We start from the raw sequence: 26,049 nt of genomic DNA on the forward strand, positions 1-26,049 counted from the left end.
ACCCTCCTGATAACAACAGCCAAAATTTGCATCCCTAAACTGAACCTTTTACTCACTCCAACACTGCAAGTTTACCCCCGATTTATCGAGCTCTCGATTTCTAGAACCAATTTTCCCTTCCTCTGGAGGGACGAGAAATCAGGATTCTATTACATGTCACGTGTGGCATGCAATGCAATGCAATGTGTATTTAAAAATAATAGTGTAAAAAAATAATATTGTAAAAAGATAATAAAATCTTATAATATAGTTATAGCACCTTCCTCTCTCTCCAGGAGTTGTAAAGCCAAGCTGATTATTAACAATCAAATGAATAGTACCGCCAACGCTAAAGTGAGGTAAGTTTGCCAGACATAGGGTTTCTGGTACAATACCCTGTGTGATACAAATGGTCCACAAAGTCAGTTATAATAACTTAATAGAGCAGTTTTCAATTGAGTGTCGTAAAACCAAAAGCAAAGCAAGTACTCTGGCCAATCACAAAGGACATAGACAATCCAGTGAACCAATCAAAACGCGAAGCAAATACATGAAGTCGGCAAGAAGCGCGGGAAAACGTGCGTGAGCGAGTTACGATTGGTTTTCAAGCTTTAGAACTTCAGTCGAATGCCCCATGTTATTAGCGACTGGAACTCAGGTTACATAATACCCTGTGGAATTACGAAATACTTCAGCATTGATATATTTTTAATTCTTTCACGCTGTTTTAGCAGTTTTTGGTTTTCTCGATGTTAATGTAACATTGCAGCGTACAACCGTTCTCGTATTCTATATTGGATTGTGGTTTTGGATTGTGGAGTTTCGTGATCTAGGATAAAGAACTATGGACTGCCACAGATTGTAAGTTCTAAAAATAATTTCCCTTTCTCTTTCCTCGAAGAATTTAACATTAAGGAATTTTCGTTCAGTTGAATCACTCATCGCTCAATCACTTACTATTCACTCATGGATTTGTATGGATTTCGAACTAGAATATTTACTCCGCGAATTCATACTGTGGCTTATTGGATTCGTACGCCCCATCCTGGAGTGAATCTAAGTAGTCAGATGCCTCTTCGTGAACCCGTAGTGGATACTGGAGGGGGACAGGAGGATCGGATCCTAGGGAAAAAGGGGCGGGAGGCAGGAGAAGTGAGGGCAGAAGCGGGATTTCCCAAGGTAGCGGAAAACGGGAGATATTGAAAAAAATCGCAGCATTGCGTTATATTTTGCAACACAATTGGGATAGGGGCGAGAAGCGGGAGAAAACTGTACGGGAAACGGTAGTAAAATGTACGGGCAGCGGGAGCAGCTGTCCTCCTCCACTGAATTGCTGTAATATCATAATAATGCTTTTGATTTTAAAGCGATTTTCACTTGTGTCGAAAGTAATTCGTGTTTGCTTTGGTTTTGTATTTCTACGCCTAGCGATTGGTTTAAGAAACTTGTGCCACTTTTTCAACAAATAAGAAGTTTAACCAAAACCAAATCATGAATCGCTTGCAAACATTTTTCCACGCTCTGTGCCGACCACATGAATTTGCTTCGAGTTTTCATTGGTTCAGTGAATTGTCTGTGTTCTTTGTGATTGGCCAGAGTGATTACTTGGTTTTGGTCATAACCCATGCACTCAATCAAAAATCACTTTTACTAACAGATTGTTTTAGCTTCTACAACATTGGCTTCAAACTTATATTTGTATCAAATACAGTTTTCAAATGCTTAAACTTTTAGTTCATTGCTGCTTCCCTACCTGGGCTGAGACTGAAGCATCTCCATGGACCATAACACTCAAAACCTTTAGAAAGAAAACAAGTATAAGTTTGTTATCGGTGCTGATCCTGTCATTTATGAATGCGGTACACACAAAAATTGTTTACAAAACGCAGTTGGCCTGTGTTCATGGGGAAAATGAGGGGGGCATTGTGGGGTGCTGAACACTGCATTGACGCCAAAAAAAAAATCGGCAAATAGCGCATTACCGCAAAAAAGTTCTTAAGATACCTTTAGGCCAAAAACGAGACAAAAACGAGCGGTGAGACCGTGGAAGCAATAACACGACTTTTAACTGGTTGTTAAAACAGTGAAATTGTAGATTAAAATGTTTGACAAGATTAGGCTGTTTCAGCTTCCTTCCGAAACGACCAGAAACGGCTAAAAGTGAAGGATAAGTTTTTATACCGACTGTTGTCGACCAAAACGCTAAGAAAATGCGTCCCGCAGGTTTGGAAAATACCACAATACCATACCGCAATTCAAGACTAAATTACCGAAACACTGCATGAAAACTTGGCCAATACCGCAAACCCAAATGTCCCCCTCCCCCTCGTGTGCTTTAACATTGCATCTAACAGACCAGAAAAAGTGTCTTCATTGGAAGGCCCAAAATACAAGGTTTGTACCGTAAATTCTCAAAGGCACGAATAGGATAAAATGAGTGCTTTGCACTAACCTTGTCGCCCATTTGGCTGTCTGGGAGATCACTATAGCAGCCATCCTTCAGTGTCAGTTGTCGGCCTCTGGCTTTTCCTGCAGTAACAGGATCAACAGCATCCAAGTGTGATGGGTTTGGTAACATACTCACGTGCAGAGGCAGCTTGCGACCATAATCAAGATCCACGGAATTGTCTACAACACCACAAGAGAGGAAAATTAAATGACGAAAAAACAACAATTAACAAGCTAAAAATTTATGAATAATAAATAATTATTTGTTGAATAAAAATTGCTCTGCAATCAGTTTTATGGTGATTCTTTACGGCTCTAGCATATTTTTTGTTGTTTGATACGGCTTTTTGTGTGTGTTTCCACTGTTCTGAACGATGTTCGTGTTTTTTTGTTTCGCTTTGTTATGTAATGTTGCGTTTATTTTTCTTTGTATTACTTTTGGAGTCGTATGAAACTTTGCTTCGTATATTTTTTCGCATTGCCCCTATAGTTTTTAATTCACTTCGGGTCAATTATTCCTCTCTGTGCTTAGTGTGATTTTGGTTCCCTGAACCCCCTTTTCCCCCAGCAACTGGTAAGCCGTTTCATTTTCATGATTCTTTTCTTGTATTTCCTTTATTGTCTTCGTTTTAAGCCAATTATTTTGTAGCAATTTAGTGGCCCTTCACCAATTCATTCATTGTTTGTTTGTGGTCCTAATCGAGTACAAGAGATTCTGATTAAAGTGATTCGGCTGGGAAGATTTGGGCATTTTAGAAAAGTGGTTGCTTTCAAGAGATGGTCGTACATGAAGGTTGGACTGTAAAACAGTTTCTGCTTTATTATCAACTTACACAAGTGAGACAGTACATCTCCAATGCCTTGAGCACCAAGAGGAAGCTCCGAGTTTCCTTTCATCTAACATCAAAGATAAGAGCGTTTACAATGTGTATCATAATAAAAAAAATTCTAATGTGTCTTCTAATCTCAAAAATGTGAAGAAGGGAAAGTGAAAAAGTGGAGGTGGCCTAATGTGTAGCTCACTGGACTGCAGATCCAGTGTTCTGTATTCTTGTACACACACCTAACTTTCACAGTGCCTCTCTCCACCCAGCCATATATTGACCATCAAATTAAATGCTATGGGTAACCCTAATGTGTAGCACAGTGGACTGCAGATTTAGTGTTCCGTTTTCTTGTACAGACACCTAGCTTTCACAGTGCCTCTCTCCACCCAGCTACATATTGGGATACCATCAAACTAAATGCAGGGGGTAACCCTGTGACAGACAAGCTTCCAATACAGTGGTAGACGAATTGCTTCTATTCGCTTCAAAGTGTCAAACGTTTTGCAGATTCTAAGCACCTCACTAAGCACACTAGCTATGACTTGTATGTGAACATCTATCATTCACCTGGCATTTTAAATGACATAAATTCTATCTGAAAGTTCAAACCTTGGAAAACATTTGAGCAGCAGGATATTTGAGAAGACCAGTCAGAAGGTTTAGACGTCCCCTGTGTGGCATCCCTAAAACTAACTCTTGAATTTCACCTGAAAAGGGTTAAACAAAGGAACAAAGCATATTTCAAGGGAAAAAGGGTAACTATAGTCCATGAGCCAATTCGTAAAAAGTGGCTGGAAAAGCAATTTCGTAGCACCCCCAACCGAACAAAGTTTCCTTGGTACCAAATTAAAGCTAAGGGCCTAGTGTTTTATATTCAACTTGTTTCCAGCCGCGAAAATGGAGCTTAAAGGAAAAAACGAGAGGTTTTTATCAGGGTGTGGGTGGGGATAACTTTAGAACATTCAGGTCGGTATATTATAACAAGGCCCATATCTCCCACCTCATTACACCAAACTTTACTAAACTTGGAGGGATTAAACAATCGATCATGCTCTTTAACATAAGATGCTTTGTAATTAATTAACTGTCACCATAGAGACGGTTGCTAAGGCCTATATAATAAAACGATGACACTTCAAATCCTGAGTTTCAGAATGGAAGTTATATGGTCACGCTTTTAATAAAAGTTGTTATAGCGCAATGAAAGCTATAATTGGAAGAAATGTACAAACTTAACTTCTCCCCGAGTTAAAAATCCCTCAGTTAGCAAATATTTCCTTGCATTTTGAGACATTTAGTACCTTAGCAACCATTTGTTTACATGTAGACTTTTGAACAGCTGGGACGTAAAAGTAGTACGATGAGCTGAAATATTAGTATTTCAAAAATTATTGCTGTTTGGGTGATCAGTGGTCATAATAAAAAGTAAAAATATGGTTGTATCTTACCTTTAAAATGTTAAAATTAAATTTTCGGCAACGTTTCTGTTGCCTTCCTCAGAATGAAATTACTTAAAGAATAAATTTAAAAGTTTAAAACTTCTGACGGTCCGTAAGGGAAACAATTAGTGGCAAATACGCTTTAGGGAAAGACTGGCGTTCATTAACAGCTTCGGTGTTTACTGTGGAATCCAAAGATTTTAAAAATAACGCCTCGTTCCAGTATTTCTACAAAGTTTGGATGAATGTCATATCCAGTGGTCTCCGAGTGCTGTTTTATGGCAGACTTGATTTTTAACTTGATTTTTAACCTTGTAATTAGTTTTATTTGAGGACCTCTCTGAAAACGACGTCATGTGAGGGGAGCCTCCTCTTGAAAGTTTTTTTTATTCTTTTTAGACTCTTTGCCCCTCTAGAGTTCCAGGATATTTGACTTTCACTAATGTATACAAAAGGACACGATTTGCATTCCACTTTATATGCAATGCCAGTAACTTGGTTGTCATGTGGCTGTTCCTTGGGTTTTCTGAGAACATCACCAAAATCATCCAATTCGCTGATTTTGTAACCAATTGCACGATTAAAAAAGCAACACGAGAGCATGATCTTCAAAACTCATTTTTCATGGGTGACTGTGGAGTATAGTAAAATGTTATATTGTATATTACAAACAGAGAATTACGATTGCAAAAGTTCCCAATGTTTTTTTTTTACGTTATTCTGTATCTGTGGTTTCTGTGGTTGGTACGTATACTAATTATCAATACTATTATTATGTAATTATCTAATGAGATAATTGCTGATTATTTTTGAATAAGATAACACAATTTTTGCAATTTTTTTAGTGCATGCCATTTGCACAATGTTCGAGTATCATTTTCTTGACTGTGTGTTTCATTTCGAGGGTTTCGAGTGCCCTTGCTGTTGTTTATAAGCTTTGAATATTTTGTATGTACAATGTAGCGTCTTAACCATATTGCCTGCTGCACAGTGGCTCTACTGTTGTACACAATAATGACTGAATTAAATATTCCTCAAGGAAAACGTGCTCGATCAGTCAATGGTAGTAAACCAAACTCAGTGAGGTATATGCCTTTGCCACGTTAGAAATGTTAATGGCAATCTGTGTATCTTTAACAATAAGACATATAGAAGTCATTTTAAACCTGTGCAAATCAGGAAAGATGGAGTTTTTAGAGTAATGGAAGGATGTTAGAGCGAAGGTCCTAAGGGAGGATATCACAAGAGGTGCTATTGGCCATGCACAAATAAAGACCACGCGACAAGAGCTGATAGTAAAAAAGTGAAACTCTCCTCTTAACCAGCAGCACACGAGGAAGTGACCAATGAGCCCGTGCAAAAGCGCTTCTATCAATCTAGTATCTTGGTAACAAATCCTGACAAATGCCACCCTCGACACCCTCACCAAACTGAGGCTGTAAACGTTTACAAATGCAGTGAAATCCAAAGCCGCGGAGACAGGAGGCAGGGATGTAATGCTCAAGGCAGACAGAAATCTCATCGCCAGACTTCTTGTTATTGGTCAGACTCCAGACGAGAATCGCAAGGTATATCAGAGACTTGTTTGCACACCAACTAGGCGCGCTACCTTGGTCTTTAGCAGCACTTAATGAATCACTGCTGGCAAAGACAAACAAAGCCGTTTTGCCTAAGCTGCTGGATAAAAATGTTCCTGTGTTGCCCTCTTCACTACTTTCTACCTTTTTTATCATTGATGCCGTGGCTGTGATTCAGGTAATGACACATGTGCCAGACAATTTCAGTGCATATAGTGCTATTAGCCGGGCATCAGTACCCTGTTATTTCAATCAAAAATGCTGAAAGAAGCAAGCGCAGTCGGGATGGACACACTGTGGAGATTAGTAGCTCACAGCAACGTTGAATTGCTCACGACAATGGCCGGAAGACATTTCTGAGCACTGGGAAGACTTGCCTGCTTCATTTCCTTGCTTGTGAATGAGCAAGACATTCGTATTCTCACAAGCTAGAAGGACGTGTTGTGTACGTCACAGATGGCTCCTTGGGTACAAGACTTACGGGAAGCGATGGTCGTGTGTTGTCAACGGCAGTCCCAGAGCTTTATACCGAGCAGGAAGAACTGGGATGTTTTTGCACGTTCTGGGTGCATTCACAATGGTCATCGACAATTGAGTATTTACTCTTCTGATGCAGATGTGAAAGTGCTGGCAAGCCATCATCAAACCAGCAAGAATTGCCATCGTAAGTACGACTCAGAATCATTCTCGAATCGTGGACATTTCCAGTGTCTGCAATCAGTTAGGGGAAGTAGTATGCAAAGTGCTTCCAGGCCTTCATGCACTGACTGGCTGCGATTCGGTTAGTGCCTTCTCCGGCAAACGGAAAATGAAAGCTTTTAAGCTAGTTGAGGAAATAACAAACTACGAGAACTAGTTCTTCCCTTTGGCCACGATAATGTACATGTGAGGGACGAACATGCAGCAGATGTTGAAGAACTTGTGTACTTTTTGTATGGAAAGGCAGGGAAAGATGTTAATCAAGTTAGATACCACTTATTCTGCAAAATAAAGAATTACAGTCGCACCACCTTCCGCCACTGAATGTCTGCCCTCAAGAAACATATACAGCAACCTTACAGGCTTATATTTGAAGAAATGCTTTGGAGGCAAACCCGACAGCCCATAATTCAGTTGGTAACGGATGATATATAAAAGGACCAGGAACTGAATATTGATTAGACAGACCAAGCTCTAGCACCTGAGGCGGTGATGGAGCTGGTTTGTTGTGGATGCAAGGTACAGTGCCGGAGTCGGCGCTGATCCTGGACAAGAAGTGGTATGCTTTGCAGAGATGCATGTCTTTGCGAGGACAGTAGTTGCACCAACTGGTCAAGCAAGGAGGACATAGACGGGGATAAGAGCGAACCCGAAGATACTGACTTTTAATTAGTTAATACCTAGAATTAATATGTGTAGAAAAACACATTTTTTTAGAATTTGCGACTCCATTGCCATTGGAAAGTTTGAAATTTTCTTTTTTTTTTTTTTTTTTTCAAATACTGTGATTCTTTATACATACTGTTAGATATTTTTATTTTCAGGACCTGCATTGATAGTAGTTTTTTCTTAAAAATGATGCAGTAATATTGTTTACATGTGTTTTAATTATAATTATTGTTATCATTTTTATTGTTATTGTTATTATTATTATTATTATTACTATTACTACTATTACTGTTATCATTATCATTATTATTATTACATTTTGAGTCTAAAAGAATGATTAGAGCCATTGGAGGCATTATCAACAGCATTTTGTATTTACCATCATTTCTGTAAATAGAAGCTGTCGTTTTGTTTGAATAGGAATGTGTTAGCGGTTTCTCCATATTTTAAACAGTTTCCTTATTTCTTCATGTTTCGGGGAATTTCAATGAGTTTAGGAACATATATGAACACAAAACTGAGACGGGTTTGTGAAGTTGATATACCAGCTATTCGTGAAGTACAGTATACTCACCATTGCGAATGGTAATAAAGAACAACGTTTTCAATAACCTTGCCTAGCAATCATTGCCATAATGACATAACTGGTACAAAAACGACCACATTTCATTCTAGCACAATATATTTCACTCCTTTTATTTCATAACCGTTGTACTTGCTGGATATAACCGTGCAGTGTGCTTGACAGTGTGCATACTGTACACAAAGGCCTGCATGTAAACAAATGGTTGCTAAGGTATTAAATACCTCAAAATGCAAGAAAATACTTGCTAATTCCGAAATTTTTCACCTGGAGAGTAGTTTAGTTTGTACATTGCTTCCTATTTTAAACCTTTATTGCGCTAATACAGCTTTTATTAAAAACGCAGCCATTTAACTTTCATTCTGAAACTCAGGATTTGAAGTGTCGTTGTTTCATTAAATAGGCCTTAGCAACGGCCTCTATGGCGTTCGCTAATTCATTAAATAGCATCTCATATTATAGAGTATGATCGATTGTTTAACTCATCCAAATTTAATGAATATTGGTGTAACGATGTTATAGATATCAGCATTGTTATATAACACCGATCTAATGTTTCAAATTTATCCCCACCCACCCCCTGTTACAAACACCTCATTTTCTTCGTTAAGCTCCATTTTCACAGCTGGAAACAAGTTGAATATAAAACACTAGGCCCTGAGCTTTCATTTGGTACCAATGAAACTTTGTTCGGTTGGGGGTGCTACGAAAATAGATTTTTGAGGTCCTGGCTCATGGACTACTATAGGTGTAGCTTGGCTGCACAATGTACCGTTACTAAAACGCCCGGGGGGGGGGGGGGGGGAGGGTACTCCCTATAATGGCCTATACGGGGAGGCTCCGCCTGAAAGGGGTTACCTTTATCATGCTCCAGGTATATAAAATGGTAGGGATTTCACAGGTTTAGGTATATGAAAGGGTATGGAAATCTGCCATTATGATATTTGTAACTGAGGCCTTTACATTAAAAATTTCGAGCAGACGCAACTTTTGGCTGTATCGTCTTAATTTATTAAGCCCGAAATAAAAATGACAAGAAAACTTCCCGTTTTAGGTAAATGTGATGTCGTGTAGGTATATGAAAGGGGTGCCTTTTTGCAATTAAAGGTATACAAAAGGGGTACCTTTTCTATCAAAATGGTGTATAAAAGGGTAAAGGGTTGGACCTCGGGTGGAGCCTCCCCGTACAAAACTTTTTCGAGTACCCCCTCCGGGCCAAAAGGTGAACCCAAGAGTGATGTCTTGGGACAAGGGAAGTGGGGTTGGGGTCCACATGAGAAGTTGGGAACAGGGAGTGGGGTAGGGGGGTTACATGAGAAGTTGAATAATAAAGGGTAAGGAAGGGTGTCAGCATGAGAAATCGAAAACAAGGGAAATAGGGTTTTCCAGGAATGTATACATCAGAGGTTAAAAAATAAGAAGAGTAAGAAAGGGGGTCTTTTTGAAAAGTTGGAAAAAATCAATGGGAGTAGAGTCTGCATGAAAAGTGATACTATTAAAGGGAGTGGGGAAGGGGGGTCAAAATGAGAACAGCTGGGAGTGGGGGATCCCTCTGTTCTTTCCTCACCATATTAATAAATAATTCATGTGATTAGTAATACCCGATTTCCTCTATAGCACGCGCCTGCAGGGAATCATGGTAGTTGTATTCATCAAACCACGCGCAAGACTCAGCAACGTGCATCGTTGCCGAGTCTCGCGCATGGTTTGATGAATACAACTACCGTGATTCCCTGCAGTCGCGCGCTATAGAGGAATTTGGGTATTGTTAAAAAAACATGCTTTGTTTCAGCAAGACTCACAGTAAGAGGATTGAAGAAAAAGTTCATCAAAAAATGCCATCATGCTTTCTGCCCCTTCAGCACCATATCGCTTGACTGTTGGGAATTTCTTGCCAACAAAATTATCAAATGCCTGATAAAAAAATTGAAATATATGACATGATCATGTGTTCATAAAGTCACAGTTTTCTGATAACAGGGACGGCGGAGCCGGGGGGCTGGGGGGCCCCATTTCCGAAAAAATAAAGACTTTTTAAGAGAAGAGTCTCTTAAGCCCCCCCCCCCCCCCCACCTGGAAAACTGCTCCGCCGTCCCTGACAGTTGAATCTATAACTCGAACCTCTCACCAACTTGAACCTCTTTCGGTTCCCCACCAGGTCATTTCTGTTTTTACCCTCACTCAAACTCCCGATAACTCAAAGCTTTTTCTATTTCCTTCAAAGGTTCAAGTTATCGGATAGTTATGCACTGTACCTGCGATTTTAGAAGCAGCTTAGCCAGGTGTGTCTGTCTGTCTGCTTCTAGTGTCCACTGGACACTTTCTTCAATCAATCCTGCAAACCATAGCTTTTCGGATTCATCCTGGGAGCAAAATAAAACATGAGATTTTTATCCTGGGGGAGCCAGGATTTTAAACGCACATTTTTTAGCTACGCATGAGAATTTAGGCATGAGTATGCATGAGATCAAAGTTTTCGACCTGCAGGCATAAGAGTTTGCACACCATATACATTGACTGTAAGGACATGCAGTGGCAGATCTAGGGGAGGAGCCTTGGGGGCCAGGCCCATGGGGCGGAGAAAAATTATTTTCGTAAGTGTCCCCTGCCCCCTTATTCCAGGGTGTGGATGGTCTGCGCCTCCTCCTTATCTGAAGGTCTGGATTTGCCACTGACCAGTAAATAATACAGTGGAACCTCGATTTAACGAACCTCTATATAACGAAGTCCTCGATATAACGAACTAATTTTTTCATCCCAGTTATAGCAAAATATATGGAAAAGAACCTTGATATAACGAAACCTCAATATAGCAAACATATTTTGCCAGTCCCTTGGCCCTTCGTTATATCGAGGTTCCACTGTAATATGTTTTTCAGCTCAAGCCATTATGAGCTCTATTTTGAGATTTTTTCAACTAGCAGCTTTTTGCATGAATCATGGCCAGGTGAAAATGAATGTTTTGCTTATGAATCCAGACAGGCATAGGGCAAGGTACTTTTCCATACAAGCAGAGCTTGAAGAAAATTCCTGTCTGGACAAGTACCATAGAATTTCCTGATGTACAAGTATCTTTTCATGCACAATGGGCAGGTGGTGGTGGGGGGGGGGGGGGACAGGCAAGTCATGCCAATTAAATGACAAAAAGTTAACTAAGACGACATGCAACCATTATGGGCCCCTTTACATTATTGAAAATGGGAAGCTTTAAATTGACACCAGACACTGAGGTACGCGTATAGTGCAAGGAACAATTCCCTCAGGTGCGATGGCCTACTGTTAGCCATGTGGACTCTGGATTGAGCAGTCTGGGTTCGAGCCATGGCCAGGGCACTGCGTTGTATTCTTGGATAAGACACTAAACTCTCATAGTGCCTCTCTCCATGGGTATATATACCAGCCAATTTAATGCTGGGGGGTAGCCCTGAGATGGACTAGCATCCCATCCAGGGGAAGGTAGAATTATTCCTAGTCAGTAGTCCTGCTACGGAAACCGGGATAAACTACAGCCTCATGGACCACTAGGCTCGAACACAGCGGACTTGTCTATTTGCTAAGAGGACAATTCCTTACCACAATATGCTGAATCTCTGCTGATAACTGTCCACAGTATGCTTTTTCTAAGTGTTTGAGAATTTCTGTGAGAGAAGCTTCCTCCTGCCCATTACAATGTAATAAACCTGTAAGAAAAGTTTATACTTACTTATAATAATAAAGTTAAGCAACCTGTGAAAGAGAAATATTCTAATTTGTATGGAAAATACGCAGTAATTAAGCAATAGATGTTTTTTAGTAAATGATTAGCAAGTGTTCGGAATGATAAGGAGTAACAGTGGAGGCAGTCTGAGACATGGCTTTGTTCTGACTTGTAGCTTTGGCTTTTATTTTTTTCAAACCGCAAAAGCACTATTACATCTCAGTGCAATTCCTCTCTTGAAAGCCCCACCCTCTAATTAATGCCCCATCTGGAATATTTTTTTCAATATGCTCGCTATTTCTATTAAGACACCCCACCCCAAGCCTTTCGTAGATGGCAGATCATGACAGTTTATGGACAAGAAAACATGGCATCTTAAAATGTTCAAATTAAAGTTATTCATCCATCACATTAATTTTTACTTTTTAAATTAGCTACTATTTTGCAATATGTGTTACTAGTCAAAAAGTACCCACACATTTCACCCTTGCTCACCATAGAGTCTCCAGTAGCTCAGTGGTAGAGCATCTGACTAGATCACGGAGGGTCGTGGGTTCAAATCCCATCTGGAACTCAGAATTTTTTTTTCCGAGTTTTTCAGTTAATGCAAAATTTATCATGCTATATTTCTACATAAAGACTCACTTGGGCGGCCGGATGCTTGCATCTCAGGTATGCTTTAATGTGACTGCGTGATGCAGTTATGAGTCCTATGTATGTGTACTTGTACTGATTTGACTATATGACCGCGTGATGCGGTTCTAGTCAATACCCACATTTCACCCTTGCTCACCATAGAGTCTCCAGTAGCTCAGTGGTAGAGCATCTGACTAGATCACCGAGGGTCATGGGTTCAAATACCATCTGGAACTCGGATTTTTTTTTCCGGGTTTTTCAGTTAATGCAAAATTTATCATGCTATATTTCTACATTAAGACTCACTTGGGCGGCTAGTCAAAAAGTGACCACTATTAATATTACATTACTGAGAAAGTCCACTGTGCTTACTTGTGTTTCTTTACCCTGCGTAGCTGGCGGTATTGTTGGGTATAGCGCGCGCAAGCAAGACTATAGTGGTGAAGCCGCGACAGCGAGCGGTGCAGCTGCGAGTTTGTCGCGGCTTCGCCGCTCACTGTCGCTGCTTCGCCGCTTGCTTGCGCGCACAAAACCCAACAATACCGCCAGCTATGCAGGTTAGTGTTTCTTTTGACAAGTACATGTACTAGAACTGATAGATGATTTGAAACAACTATATAATAGACACCCTCTAATAATACTGATACTGGCAGCTTTATTCACAACCAGAGTGCATGCAGTACTGGTCTAAGTCTTCTTATTGAATGATATTATAGTTTGTACAGTATAAAGACAGGTATACAGTACCTGATAACTTGAAATTCTTATTCACGTCAACATCATCCAAGCCAAACTTTTCCAAGGAAAGTTCTTGGAAATCTTTGACAATACCATGAGAATCCCTGAACAAGGTCAATAGAAAGTAAATAAATATTTTAATTGCCTCATTTTATTGGAATTTTTAACTAAGATAGGTTGGTTACAAGCTCACTCTTTCCCCGTCCCACTCCCCTATCACCTCCCAAAGACAGTATTAATTTTAATAAAACCGGACAAAAAGACAACTGGCTAAAGTCAACAGTAGCCCTCCAAGTTTAGACCATTCTGGTCACCATACATGCATGGCAACTAAAATTTTAGAGCTGGCAATAAAATGGGAACTGAAGTCGCCAGCCTGGTGACTAAAATTGAGAAAGGGATTGAAAGCGTGAGCTTAATTATATGGCTACTAAAATTTTTCGCTGGTGACCAGACTTGAGCAGTCGGTGGCCAATCGGCCACTAAGGAAAAAATAAACTTGGAGCGTTGAACAGCTCCTCAAAGCAGGAAGTGATTTCAACAAAGAGCAGAGATGAGATAAAAACATAAAACCACATCTGGCCTAAGGTTACTGCTGCATGAAGTGCTTCAGAGACTCCCCCCCCCCCTGTCACCATCCCCCCACCCACCCCCATTTAGAAAGAGTGTATCATCCAAAAGCTGGCACAGGAAGTGAAAAGAGAGACATGGGGAAAAAAAGAGACCGCAGAAAACAATTGTTAGAAGTTTGCTGGGTATAAACTTGCGAAAGTAGGATGTGACCTAGCACACTTCAATAATTACCAAGCAGAGATGGGCAGTTTTACACTGAATGGGCAGTGTTTTGTGTAACTAATGCCTCGCTTGTTCTCCAGACAAGTCGCACAAAACATATATTGCTTGCGCGAAAAGTGGCATACATAATTGCTTTATGTTAAATGAACATAATTATTAGTTAAAGATGAATTACAGTCCGTACTGCGCAATCTCGGCTGCAATGTTTATGTGAGCCTCACAAACAAAGCAAAACTAAAAATTACGTGACAAACTTACCTGTTTCTTCATTATTAATGCCAGATATCCTTGCAGAACAAATAATAACACGTAGAAGAACCTTGACGCTATTTCAAACCGACGTTTTAGCTCATCGGAAATTCTTGAACGATGCGAACTGTAATGGCGGACTAAAAAACTTCATGTATGCTGTCAACGAAGTGTAACGTTTCAACGAATTCAAAACAAAAACGAAAACAAACCCCGAGTCTGCGCAGTACGGACTGGAAATCAGCTTTAATATTTATATTATAAAGTAAGGATAACAGATGGACAGAAGAATTTTAGAAACCTCACCTCTTTGTTGTCTTTAGTGGATTTATATCAGAGTTTTTGTGTCCATGTTCTCTATAGGCAGTCACTAATCTTAGAATGTCTGGATTCTTGATTCTGTTTTGTAGAGCTTCTTCACAACCTATTTACACGAAGTAAAAAAAAAAAAAAACAACCAAAAAAAAACAATCACGACAAAACAAGACCTGACTTACGATAGGGCAGGGGTCATTTCTTTTTCCTAACAAAGTGACAGTGGAGGAAGACTGAATGTGTGAGGTTTCTAGTTTTATAGGCCTGCATGTAAATGAGCCCTCTTATACAGGGTGATACTTTTCAAAATAATGGCGCTCGCAACAATCACATCGGTTTTGCTGAGTTTCAAAGTATTGGGCCGCTGCAAATAAGTGCATTTTGGTTCACAGATGAGGTGAAAAAATATAGACAACAACTGCATTTCAAAGAGGTAAGACGTATTTTATTGATTGGTTCTAACTGAACTCCTCTGCTCCCTGTGAGTGTACTCAAAGATTTTACATTTTAGATCCACTTAAAAATTGAATGGTGCCGTGTTTATTTATTTCATTTTAAGGTGATTCCACTAAAATAGAAGGAGTATTAAAAATTTTCTGAAACTTGGTCCAGGTTACAATTATGTTATGAGCATTAAAAAAATGAAATAAAAAATGGGGGTCACCACGCTAGTTTTTGTGTAAAATGGATGGGCATTTTAGTAAATATACGACCCGCGAGATATATATTAGGAACCCTAGTAATCCAAATGGGGATCGCTATTGTTTCCAGAAAAAAATCATTTTGCATTAAAGAACTAGTCTAGTTCAACAAAAAGGACTTTTATCTTATATTAAAAACTATTCTTATTGTACAGGAATTAAGATAATGAAAGAAATTTTAGATTTTGCTCCGTGCGCACGTTAACGGCACTACCTAAAAACGTGTTTTTACGGCATTTAAATTAAAATATCTCAATGTAGAATTTTAAACTTTTTTTTAAATCGCGATATATTGTAGACAACAGTTTGACCTTTAAATTAATGCATTAAAAAATGGGGGTCACCGTGCTCGTTCAAGAGAAAAAAGGTAAAGTCTGTGTCCGAGCCAAGTGGCCCATACAGCCGGAGCTTAACCCGGTTTCCGTAGCATTAAGCGACTGAGAGTATTGCTACTCCCCCCTGGATGGGATGCTAGTCCATCGCAGGGATTACCCCCCAGCAGTAAATTCGCCGGTACCCATTTATACACCTGGGTGAAGAGAGGCACTGTGAGAGTAAAGTGTCTTGCCCAAGAACACAACGCAGCGCCCCGGCCAGGGCTCGAACCCGGGCCGTTCGACTCGGAGTCGAGCGCGCTAACCATTAGGCCACCGCGCCTCCCAAAATGGGGGTCACCGTGCTCGTTCAAGAGAAAACCACCATTTATTTCCCTACCGAGCTTAGCCTGAAGGTAATCTCGTAGTGTTCTGTGTGCGCGCGCGCTCGTGCGCGCGCTAAATGACGCGAAAACCTATGCGCAGAAAGGATGCGCAATGCAATACCGTGGAATCACCTTAAGCTTTGAAATGGAATTCTCCTTGGAAAATGACCCTGGAAGTTTCTTGTACATTTTGAACGCACAGATAAAGCATAGATGCCAAGTCTCACGCTTTTGGCTTGAGACTCACTCTTTTTGGCCCAATCTCACGCAACCACGCCATTCAGACAAAATATCACGCTTTTTTAAAAATACATGTACTACAACTTGAGGTAAAAGTCTTATCAATTTAAATATAAAAGAGATATACTTTCAGCTGTACTTTGGTAGAGATTAATGCTAATCCAGTAGAGAAGAGTTTAAAAACAACAAACGCTTGCTTCTCTGCCAATAACTTTTTAAAAAATTTCTGGGGCAATATACCCCCAGACCCCCCTAGAAGTTACTCTCTCAGGGTTTAACTAATGTTTCTTCGGGGCAATTCAATTTCTCACTCCATACCAGCCAAAAAACTAGACATCTATGATAAAGATGAATAACCTTCTTTCAGGACCCAGAAAACAGATCTTGATTGGTTTATTTGCCTTTATTATCTATAGAACAATTAGGAGAACCAAAAAGTCTTTAGGGAGGGAGGGAAAGGGCATTTGCCAACACATGCTTTTTGTGACCAGTTTTGGCTGGCATGGGAATTTGGGGACTGGTTTTCGAGCGACCCATTTCAGCCGGCACAGGAGCCAATGGGTTACCTTATTACACAGTGTTATTGAAAGAAATTTTTATTATATAAACAAGGTTTTATGAAGGTGCATGGTCACTGAAAAGAGTTTAACATTTACAACAGTGGTTGCAAAAATACTTTCCTGAAGCTGTTAATTTTTAAAATTACAGTACTTTAAATTACTATTATTACTTACCTTTAAGAGTTACTTGCGGAGACGGTCTGAAACCAAAACATCCACCATTTGCATGGTAAAGTTTCACTGTATTGACATTGCCCTTTAGAAGAACTTGGCGTAAATTCTTCAAGGACGTTGCAGCAGTTATTCTCCACATATTAACAGCTGCTAAAACTGATGGCACAAGCTGAGCTCCCTTTTACATCTAATACATTTGAAAACTGGAGACAAGGCTGTCTTCACCTACATTAGATGACAAAAAAAAAAAAATCACAAGTTTTTACATTAAAGTATCAAGAAGGCACATTTACACAACAGAGGAAATTTAGCACGGTCCCGTCAAAAAATCGGTCCAGACCTCACCACTTTTGTTAGAGAAACAGTGAATTTAAAACGGGCCAAAGGCACCTATGGCCCTGTCCCGGTTTGATTTCACTGTTTCCCTGCAAAAGTGAATAGGTCCGCACGGCCACCAATTTTCTGATGAGTCCGTGCCCAAATTTCTCTGTCGTGGAAACGCACCTTGAATCAAGTGGGGTCAATAAGTCAAGGTGATTTTTATAGGAAGAAGGTTATTATCTTTTAAACCATGGTTTGCTTGTATGTGTACAAATTAAAAAAAAAAAATAGACAAAAAGATAAAAAAATTATTGTTTAAAACCATTAGGCTAAACTTCAGAATACCCGGCCACTTTTTTGTGTCTTCTAATCCTGCTACTGCGGTCCTGAGGTGGCCATAATGAGATTCAGTAGCAGATCACACGGTAACAAAGTCATAGCCAAAGCAAGCGTGCCAAACACACAAGTATACCTTGTTCTAAAATCCATGAGCCGAAACAAGCACGTGATACACATGAGTATACCTTGTTCTTAAATCCATGAGCCGAAGTAAGTGCTTAATTATTCCATGACTTCGGGAGTGCGGGACCGCGGTAGCAGTAGTTGAACACCTCTTATTTTAATTATTTGATGACTTCGGGAGTGCGGGACCGCGGTAGCAGTGAGTTTAAAACCTCTTACTTTAATTGATTACCCACTCCACTGCGGTAGCACTGGAGCACGGGAGCAATAGATTTATGCACGGAAAAAAGTGGCCAGGTATTCTGAAGTTGTCCCAACCATCATATTAAAGAAAAGATCTATGTGTTAAAACTATAAATTGTTATGAATTACATGTATATGACTGTGTGTTTTGGCAAATACTCAATTCTATGTTGCCTCATTATATTCTTCGTGATCTATGAATAACTCCAAGATTTTAAGGTGAATTCTCCCTGGCAAATGGTATAGGCGAACCCCGCTACAACCAGCCTACCCCCCCCCCCCCCCCCCCCCCGCAAAAAAAAAAAAAAAATGGAGCATTAAATGGAGCAGTTTGATCACCTGGTGATTGATGGATCTTGGACAACAACGAATTTGGCACCACAGATAATCGACGAATACATCCCGCGTTGTCGCATATCCTACACGTGATTTTAGCGACTTTGTAGAACGCAGAACTGTAAAATGTAAGCTTAAGTGTTAAATAAACTGTTAATTAGCTTGCTTATCGAAATGTGTCGCAATAAATCATGTTCGAGTTTATCCGAGTTCATTAGCAATGTTTTTCTTCGGTTAGTGCGTCTCAAAAAATAAAATATAGTGTTACAATGCATTTCATAGTGTAAGACTAAAGAATCACGAAATATAGAGTGATAAATATCTACTTACACAGTGAAGATGAGACGGCAAACGTCTGGTCTCGCTTGTGGTACACTACAGTTAGTCATGTATAACGTAGTCTCTGAAAACGTTACAACCGCTGACCAAGTTAACTCGTTTCCAGGGCCCTACGCACTTACCAAGTGTCGGCTGGATCCAGGTAGCGAATAGTGGTCGCAAAAAGAGAGCCTAATACTTGTTCTGATTTGTGTGTGACACCCCGGGAAATTCCTTAGTAAAAATGACGCGGTGCGGATGTTTAATGAGATCAGCCCGTTCGCTGTCAAACGTGAAACAATTTTAACCGTAAGCCGTGAAAATATTAGCAGTAACTAAATTCTAGCCACGAAAATGATTTGGTATCGAATATCGGCCTATCCTTAGCCGTGAAAAACTAGGTAATTAGGGTAATCGGGAAACAAAGAAGGTGTCCTTCATTTAATATACGTTTTATATGATACTTGCACCCCAGGGGGGTACTTCGGCTTGTTAATGACGGAGATGATCAAAGGATTTTTTTGGGTTTGAAATTTTCGATTCCGGGATTATTTTGGGTTGGAAAATTTGGCAAGTATTTTTTTGGGTGACTTCATTTAGATAGGGGATTTTTGGCGGTATTAAAAACGAACTAAAGTGCCTTGGCACGGCCTTGGCGTATTAATGGTATCATGAATAAACAAAACGAGCGTTCTTTGTGTTATGTTATTGCCCCTCCTGGCAATTTAGGGGTAATTTGACAAGGGATTTTTTGGGGAGTTATTTTTGGTCCAGGGATTTTTTTGGGTAATGTCGGAAGACTTAGGGATTTTTTGGGGTTCTGAGTTTTGCCTCCATTCGATCATCCCCGTCATTTACAAGGCGGAGTACCCCCCCCCCCCCCCTCCCTGGGACTTGCACTGCCGTACGGAGCCGGCTAATCACAGCCCTTACAGGCAGAAAAAAAGTTTTTTGTCCTCGATGTCAATGGTGTTAAATTTATAATCAACTTAATCAACCGGACTTTGTAGCCAATTAAAGGCAGCGTTTTATGTACTCTCGTGCCATGTTAGCTCATGTTTTTTCGCGTGGGTTTTAACTCGTTATTTTATTTAAACCCGCCAAAATTAACCACCGTAGTCAGTAGCGGATCCAAAACTTCAACTAAGTAGGGGGCCCGATCATCGAGGCCCTGGAATAACGAGGAGGCACGCTCTCGCAAATAATTTTTCTCGGCCCTTCGAATTCGGTTCTCTAATTGACCACAAAATAAGGTGGGGGCCCGGGTAGTTGGTAAAGCTCGCTTCAAAACACACATAACAGAATGGTAACAGAAGGAGCTTTACACTTCCCCAATTTCCGTTGAAAATCACGAAAATGTTCCATTAATTTTGAGAAATAAGCTGGACAATTTTGTACGACTTTTAAGCATTTTTTTAAACATTTTATACCCCGCGGAAATAGAAGTCCGCCCCTACCCTCTGGCTGACGTGTAGCAGCAAATTCATTTAAAAAATTATTGGAAAAATTTAATGTAAGCTTATATCAGTGATTGGAATCAAAAAGGCAAAATATTATATTAAAAAAAAAAACAGAATTAGAACCGATTTGATTGAAGTTATACACTTAAATGTTGCCAACTCGTTTTTTTGTTTAGCCAACATAACGTTAACCTGCAAGCAGTGGCAAGCAAATTAAAGTTCTCTTCCACATCACTGGAAAAGTCGGGGGAAGGAGAAGGAAAAATTTCCTTGTACGTAAAATGCAATACTAGGTAAAAAGAAAAGCCTGCTGTCGCGCCATTAGTGGCTTATCAAGCCAGAGCTTATGCCGGTTTCTGTAGCATTAAGCAGCTAGGAGTAGTTCTACTGACCCCCCCCCCCCCCACTCCCATCCACCTCTCCCCCTGGATGGAATGCTATAGCAAATCGCAGGGTTAAACCAGCATTAAATTGTCAGCACGTATTTGTACACCTGGGCGGAGAAAGGCACTCTGAGAGTTTAAAAGTGTCTTGCTCAAGAACAAAATGCAGTGTGAGACAACCGTGAACAAAGAAAATCATTTTATTTCTTTACTCGAACAAATTATTTAAGTCGTTCTTCTGCTGAATCGTTAAGATTCATGCGTTTATAACTAGCTCAGTGGATTATTACAACAGCCTATTACATGGTCTTCCGCACTCGCACATCATGAAACAAAATCAGTAATAATTTACAATAAAAATTAAATTGAAAATAGAATAGAAAATGCCACAAAAAAAATACGGAATGCAATGACGCTGAATTTAAAGTTGCATCAACAAATCGGACTTGATAAAAGTCGATGCATTAAACATTACACTAGTATGCAAGCTTATGAAAAGCACAAACGATGCATGAACTATATACCCAAATAGGATTCTGGGTAGACAGCGTTAGTAAGCTTAGTAAAACTTGATGTTTTCTTTCTTTGAGGGCTTTATGATTATGATTGTATTATAATTTTCATTCTGTCACAGACAATAAACGATTACTTTTTTCCGATTTCCCAGTAGAGTTTAGGGCGCATTGTTTTCGGTTTGTGCTTTTCATGGGTCAACGTTTCTTTAACCCTAAGGATCATTAGGGGTGTATTTTAATAATCTGGATTGTTCATTTTCCTTACCATAGAAAACTACTTTTTTGAGCTTTTCTTCAATACCGTGACATTGCTCCTTTAAACAGGAGAGAGAGGTGTCTAACAATACCTAGGTTTTGTTTTAACAACTAAAGTAAAAATTCCAATCGTGTAAATAGCATAGTAAGCTATAGTAAGCCCCACTATATGTCCGCACAATCAAAAGGTTGCCAACCCGGGCTTGTCGACAGTGAGAACAAGGGTGCGTTTCTTTGGGAAAAATCCAAATCCGGATTCTTGATCCAAAAACGGATTTTCCGTTTCTTTACCTATATCCGAAAATGGATTAATCTTGGATCAATGATCTGAAGAATCCACACTTCGAGTGGATACATCAGATCATATCTGAATCCGGATTTTTAGGATTCATGATCCGTGCGTTTCTTTGGGAAAGGATTCGAAAAAAGTACCTTGGCCCAGCGGTCTTTGCTGTGAAAATACAGGTTCGCTCCATGAGGGGACGCAGGCGGTGTCAACTGTAAGTACTTCAGAGGAATGCTAGGATATTATCCTAGCATTCCTAACATACCTCACACCAGGTTCCTTCGCTTGAGCCGCGAAAGGTGTCATAATCTGTTTCGCTGTCAAAAACATTATTTAATCTAATGAAGACCAGAAAAAGATGATCATAATACCGTCGACTTATAATTTTGTGATGTTGTGATAACAGCGCTCTGTGATTTCGAGTTTTTAAAATGTTGTCGATGTACCTCGGAAAAATCGGAGAAACAAGGAACCAGTTTTAAAGATGATTATTGAAGAAAGCGTGAAAATAAACAAATTTTTAAACTAACAACGAAAATGCACAGCACATTTTATAATACCGGGGAGGCTGTTAATAAAATACAGCCGGACTGCTGTATCGGTACACCTTGTTCGATTTTCCTGATTGAGCCTATAAAAAAAGTATAGAGTTTTCGAACTGACGAGCGCATATTATAGCCGCAAGTAACTTACCAAACTGAATTAGCTGCATAATGAGCGGCCGACAATGATAGATAGGAATTTTCCTATGATTTTTTTTAAAGGCCAAAGCAGTTTAATTCTTGAACTGCGAGAGTAGCGGCCTTTTGCGTACTAGACTCGTACTGGTAACAGGCCCGTAAAATCACGAAACTGAATCTTAAAGCTGTATCGAAGCAAAGCCTTCAGAAGAAAAACGCATCCAATGGAAAACAATCCTAAATAACGCCGCACTGTTTCCATTTTCAGCATTTTGTACAATGTACAAGTGTTGTGGCAAGCATATGTGTGCAGCCGTCTTCAATAGAAACATGCTCACAAAATTATTTTTTGCAATATTATTGTTCCATGACGCTGCACCACCTAACAGACAAAAAAAACGTTGCCAGCTAATGATTAGTTACTCTTGATTATGTATTCCATTGGGAGAACAGACTTAAAAGTATATATTGTGGCTCGATGATAAGTATCTCCGTGTTGCGGTCTAAACTATATGACCCACCAGTTGAAGGAAAGAACATTGACACAATTTTAAAGCGGAGAAGTATTAGAATTGCAGGTTACATCGGACTGTATGAGGCGCGCCGCCCGCCAGCTCCGATGGAGAAAATATGTAAAAGCGGTGCAGTAATAGAAATTGCAGGTTACATCGGACTGTATGAGGCGCGCCGCCCGCCAGCTCCGATGGAGAAAATAATTTAAAAGCGGTGAAGTATTAAAATTGCAGGTTACATCGGTCTGTATGAGGCGCGCCGCCCGCCAGATCCGATGGAGAAAATATTTTAAAGCGGTGCAGTATTAGAATTGCAGGTTACATCGGACTGTATGAGGCGCGCCGCCCGCCAGCTCCGATGGAGAAAATATTTTAAAGCGGTTGCAGTATTAGAATTGCAGGTTACATCGGACTGTATGAGGCGCGCCGCCCGCCAGCTCCGATGGAGAAAATATTTTAAAGCGGTTGCAGTATTAGAATTGCAGGTTACATCGGACTGTATGAGGCGCGCCGCCCGCCAGCTCCGATGGAGAAAATATTTTAAAGCGGTTGCAGTATTAGAATTGCAGGTTACATCGGACTGTATGAGGCGCGCCGCCCGCCAGCTCCGATGGAGAAAATAAGTAAAGCGGTTGCAGTATTAGAATTGCAGGTTACATCGGACTGTATGAGGCGCGCCGCCCGCCAGCTCCGATGGAGAAAATATTTTAAAGCGGTTGCAGTATTAGAATTGCAGGTTACATCGGACTGTATGAGGCGCGCCGCCCGCCAGCTCCGATGGAGAAAATATTTTAAAGCGGTTGCAGTATTAGAATTGCAGGTTACATCGGACTGTATGAGGCGCGCCGCCCGCCAGCTCCGATGGAGAAAATATTTTAAAGCGGTTGCAGTATTAGAATTGCAGGTTACATCGGACTGTATGAGGCGCGCCGCCCGCCAGCTCCGATGGAGAAAATAAGTAAAGCGGTTGCAGTATTAGAATTGCAGGTTACATCGGACTGTATGAGGCGCGCCGCCCGCCAGCTCCGATGGAGAAAATATTTTAAAGCGGTTGCAGTATTAGAATTGCAGGTTACATCTGACTGTATGAGGCGCGCCGCCCTCCAGCTCCGATGGAGAAAATATTTAAAAGCGGTGAAGTATTAAAATTGCAGGTTACATCGGTCTGTATGAGGCGCGCCGCCCGCCAGATCCGATGGAGAAAATATTTTAAAGCGGTGCAGTATTAGAATTGCAGGTTACATCGGACTGTATGAGGCGCGCCGCCCGCCAGCTCCGATGGAGAAAATATTTTAAAGCGGTTGCAGTATTAGAATTGCAGGTTACATCGGACTGTATGAGGCGCGCCGCCCGCCAGCTCCGATGGAGAAAATATTTTAAAGCGGTTGCAGTATTAGAATTGCAGGTTACATCGGACTGTATGAGGCGCGCCGCCCGCCAGCTCCGATGGAGAAAATATTTTAAAGCGGTTGCAGTATTAGAATTGCAGGTTACATCGGACTGTATGAGGCGCGCCGCCCGCCAGCTCCGATGGAGAAAATAAGTAAAGGCGGTTGCAGTATTAGAATTGCAGGTTACATCGGACTGTATGAGGCGCGCCGCCCGCCAGCTCCGATGGAGAAAATATTTTAAAGCGGTTGCAGTATTAGAATTGCAGGTTACATCTGACTGTATGAGGCGCGCCGCCCTCCAGCTCCGATGGAGAAAATATTTTAAAGCGGTTGCAGTATTAGAATTGCAGGTTACATCGGACTGTATGAGGCGCGCCGCCCGCCAGCTCCGATGGAGAAAATATTTTAAAGCGGTTGCAGTATTAGAATTGCAGGTTACATCGGACTGTATGAGGCGCGCCGCCCGCCAGCTCCGATGGAGAAAATATTTTAAAGCGGTTGCAGTATTAGAATTGCAGGTTACATCGGACTGTATGAGGCGCGCCGCCCGCCAGCTCCGATGGAGAAAATATTTTAAAGCGGTTGCAGTATTAGAATTGCAGGTTACATCGGACTGTATGAGGCGCGCCGCCCGCCAGCTCCGATGGAGAAAATATTTTAAAGCGGTTGCAGTATTAGAATTGCAGGTTACATCGGACTGTATGAGGCGCGCCGCCCGCCAGCTCCGATGGAGAAAATATTTTAAAGTGGTTGCAGTATTAGAATTGCAGGTTACATCGGACTGTATGAGGCGCGCCGCCCGCCAGCTCCGATGGAGAAAATATTTTAAAGCGGAGAACTATTAGAATTGCAGGTTACATCGGATTGTATGAGGCCGCGCCACCCGCCAGCTCCGATGGAGAAAATAGAATTGAGCAGAATTAGAATTGCAGGTTACATTGCTAATACTCTTGTACTGGGCACTTTTAAAATTAATCTTTACTTCGACGATACGGCTGTATATTTTAGAGAACGAATAGAAAATGAATTTAGCGAAACATAATGTATCGCAAATAAAATGAGCCCGTTCAAATCTGTGTTTTTGTAACAAGAGTCTGACCAAATGTTACAACAAGAAAACAAGATGGAATCTTCAATTTACTGACCATGACCTAAAAATAGTAATGTTTAATGGATTGACTTACCTGGCGACCTCCTTATTAATGATCCATGACGTGATAGCCCGGGCCATGATTATATTTAAAGCGTTTCTTGTGTTTGACTGAAAAACTGAACTAAAAAAAACACAACATTTCGAAGGATAGCGTGCAGTTGAGCGCTTGCCTTAGTGCTGCAGAACGAGTGTCCGTGCAACCGACAATTAATTTTCACGGCACAACTGAAAGGTACGAACCATTTGCAATCTGTCGTAACATATTTAGGATTTTGAACGACTTTCTGCGTGGAAGGCGCCAGCGTCACCGCAACTCGCGGCTGCAAACTCACCGTAATTTCACTTTGTAAATCCACATGAATGATCGATCGATAGAACATAGAAACGATCATCTTGCATAAGGCGAAAACAACTTAAATCTTAAAAGGTCGAAACGTTTACGCGACATCAAAGTATCTAGAAATCATTCCTTGCTAGATGAGCTTCTTCTGTCTTTCCCCAATTGCCGCCAAAGCAGAATTCGCCGCGAACATTATAATTTATTCTGCCGCCAGAATGGAAATTGATCCATGTAATATAACACAACTGATGAGAAGATAACTCAAATGCTGCTGACAGATTATAACACTTTCGGTAACCGCAAACTAATCCTCTTAAGAAATCAGGAACTTACAGTTGACGCCGCTTGCGTCCCCTCATGTTGTAAAC

At 40.6% G+C, this 26,049-nt stretch overlaps 1 protein-coding gene across 1 annotated transcript in view; it reads right to left on the minus strand.

Moving 5' to 3' along the window:
* The window catches only part of LOC144634922 (2-oxoadipate dehydrogenase complex component E1-like), a 28,099-nt gene extending 9,602 nt beyond the window's left edge, over positions 1-18,497 (minus strand). The window contains exons 1-12 of the mRNA XM_078493978.1: positions 18,392-18,497; positions 17,027-17,251; positions 14,643-14,760; positions 13,302-13,396; positions 11,795-11,901; positions 10,477-10,584; positions 10,024-10,135; positions 3,864-3,961; positions 3,261-3,324; positions 2,432-2,607; positions 1,733-1,777; positions 260-375 (exon numbers count right to left, since the gene is read on the minus strand). Coding sequence (XP_078350104.1) covers positions 260-375; positions 1,733-1,777; positions 2,432-2,607; positions 3,261-3,324; positions 3,864-3,961; positions 10,024-10,135; positions 10,477-10,584; positions 11,795-11,901; positions 13,302-13,396; positions 14,643-14,760; positions 17,027-17,165 — 1,178 coding nt within the window. The 5' untranslated portion in view covers positions 17,166-17,251; positions 18,392-18,497. The remainder of the gene's footprint in view (positions 1-259; positions 376-1,732; positions 1,778-2,431; positions 2,608-3,260; positions 3,325-3,863; positions 3,962-10,023; positions 10,136-10,476; positions 10,585-11,794; positions 11,902-13,301; positions 13,397-14,642; positions 14,761-17,026; positions 17,252-18,391) is intronic.
* Positions 18,498-26,049: the final 7,552 nt, after the last annotated feature.

The sequence above is a fragment of the Oculina patagonica genome, chromosome 13 (genome assembly GCF_052425735.1).
Source record: "Oculina patagonica isolate OP01 chromosome 13, crgOcupat, whole genome shotgun sequence".
Taxonomy (NCBI): domain Eukaryota; kingdom Metazoa; phylum Cnidaria; class Anthozoa; order Scleractinia; family Oculinidae; genus Oculina; species Oculina patagonica.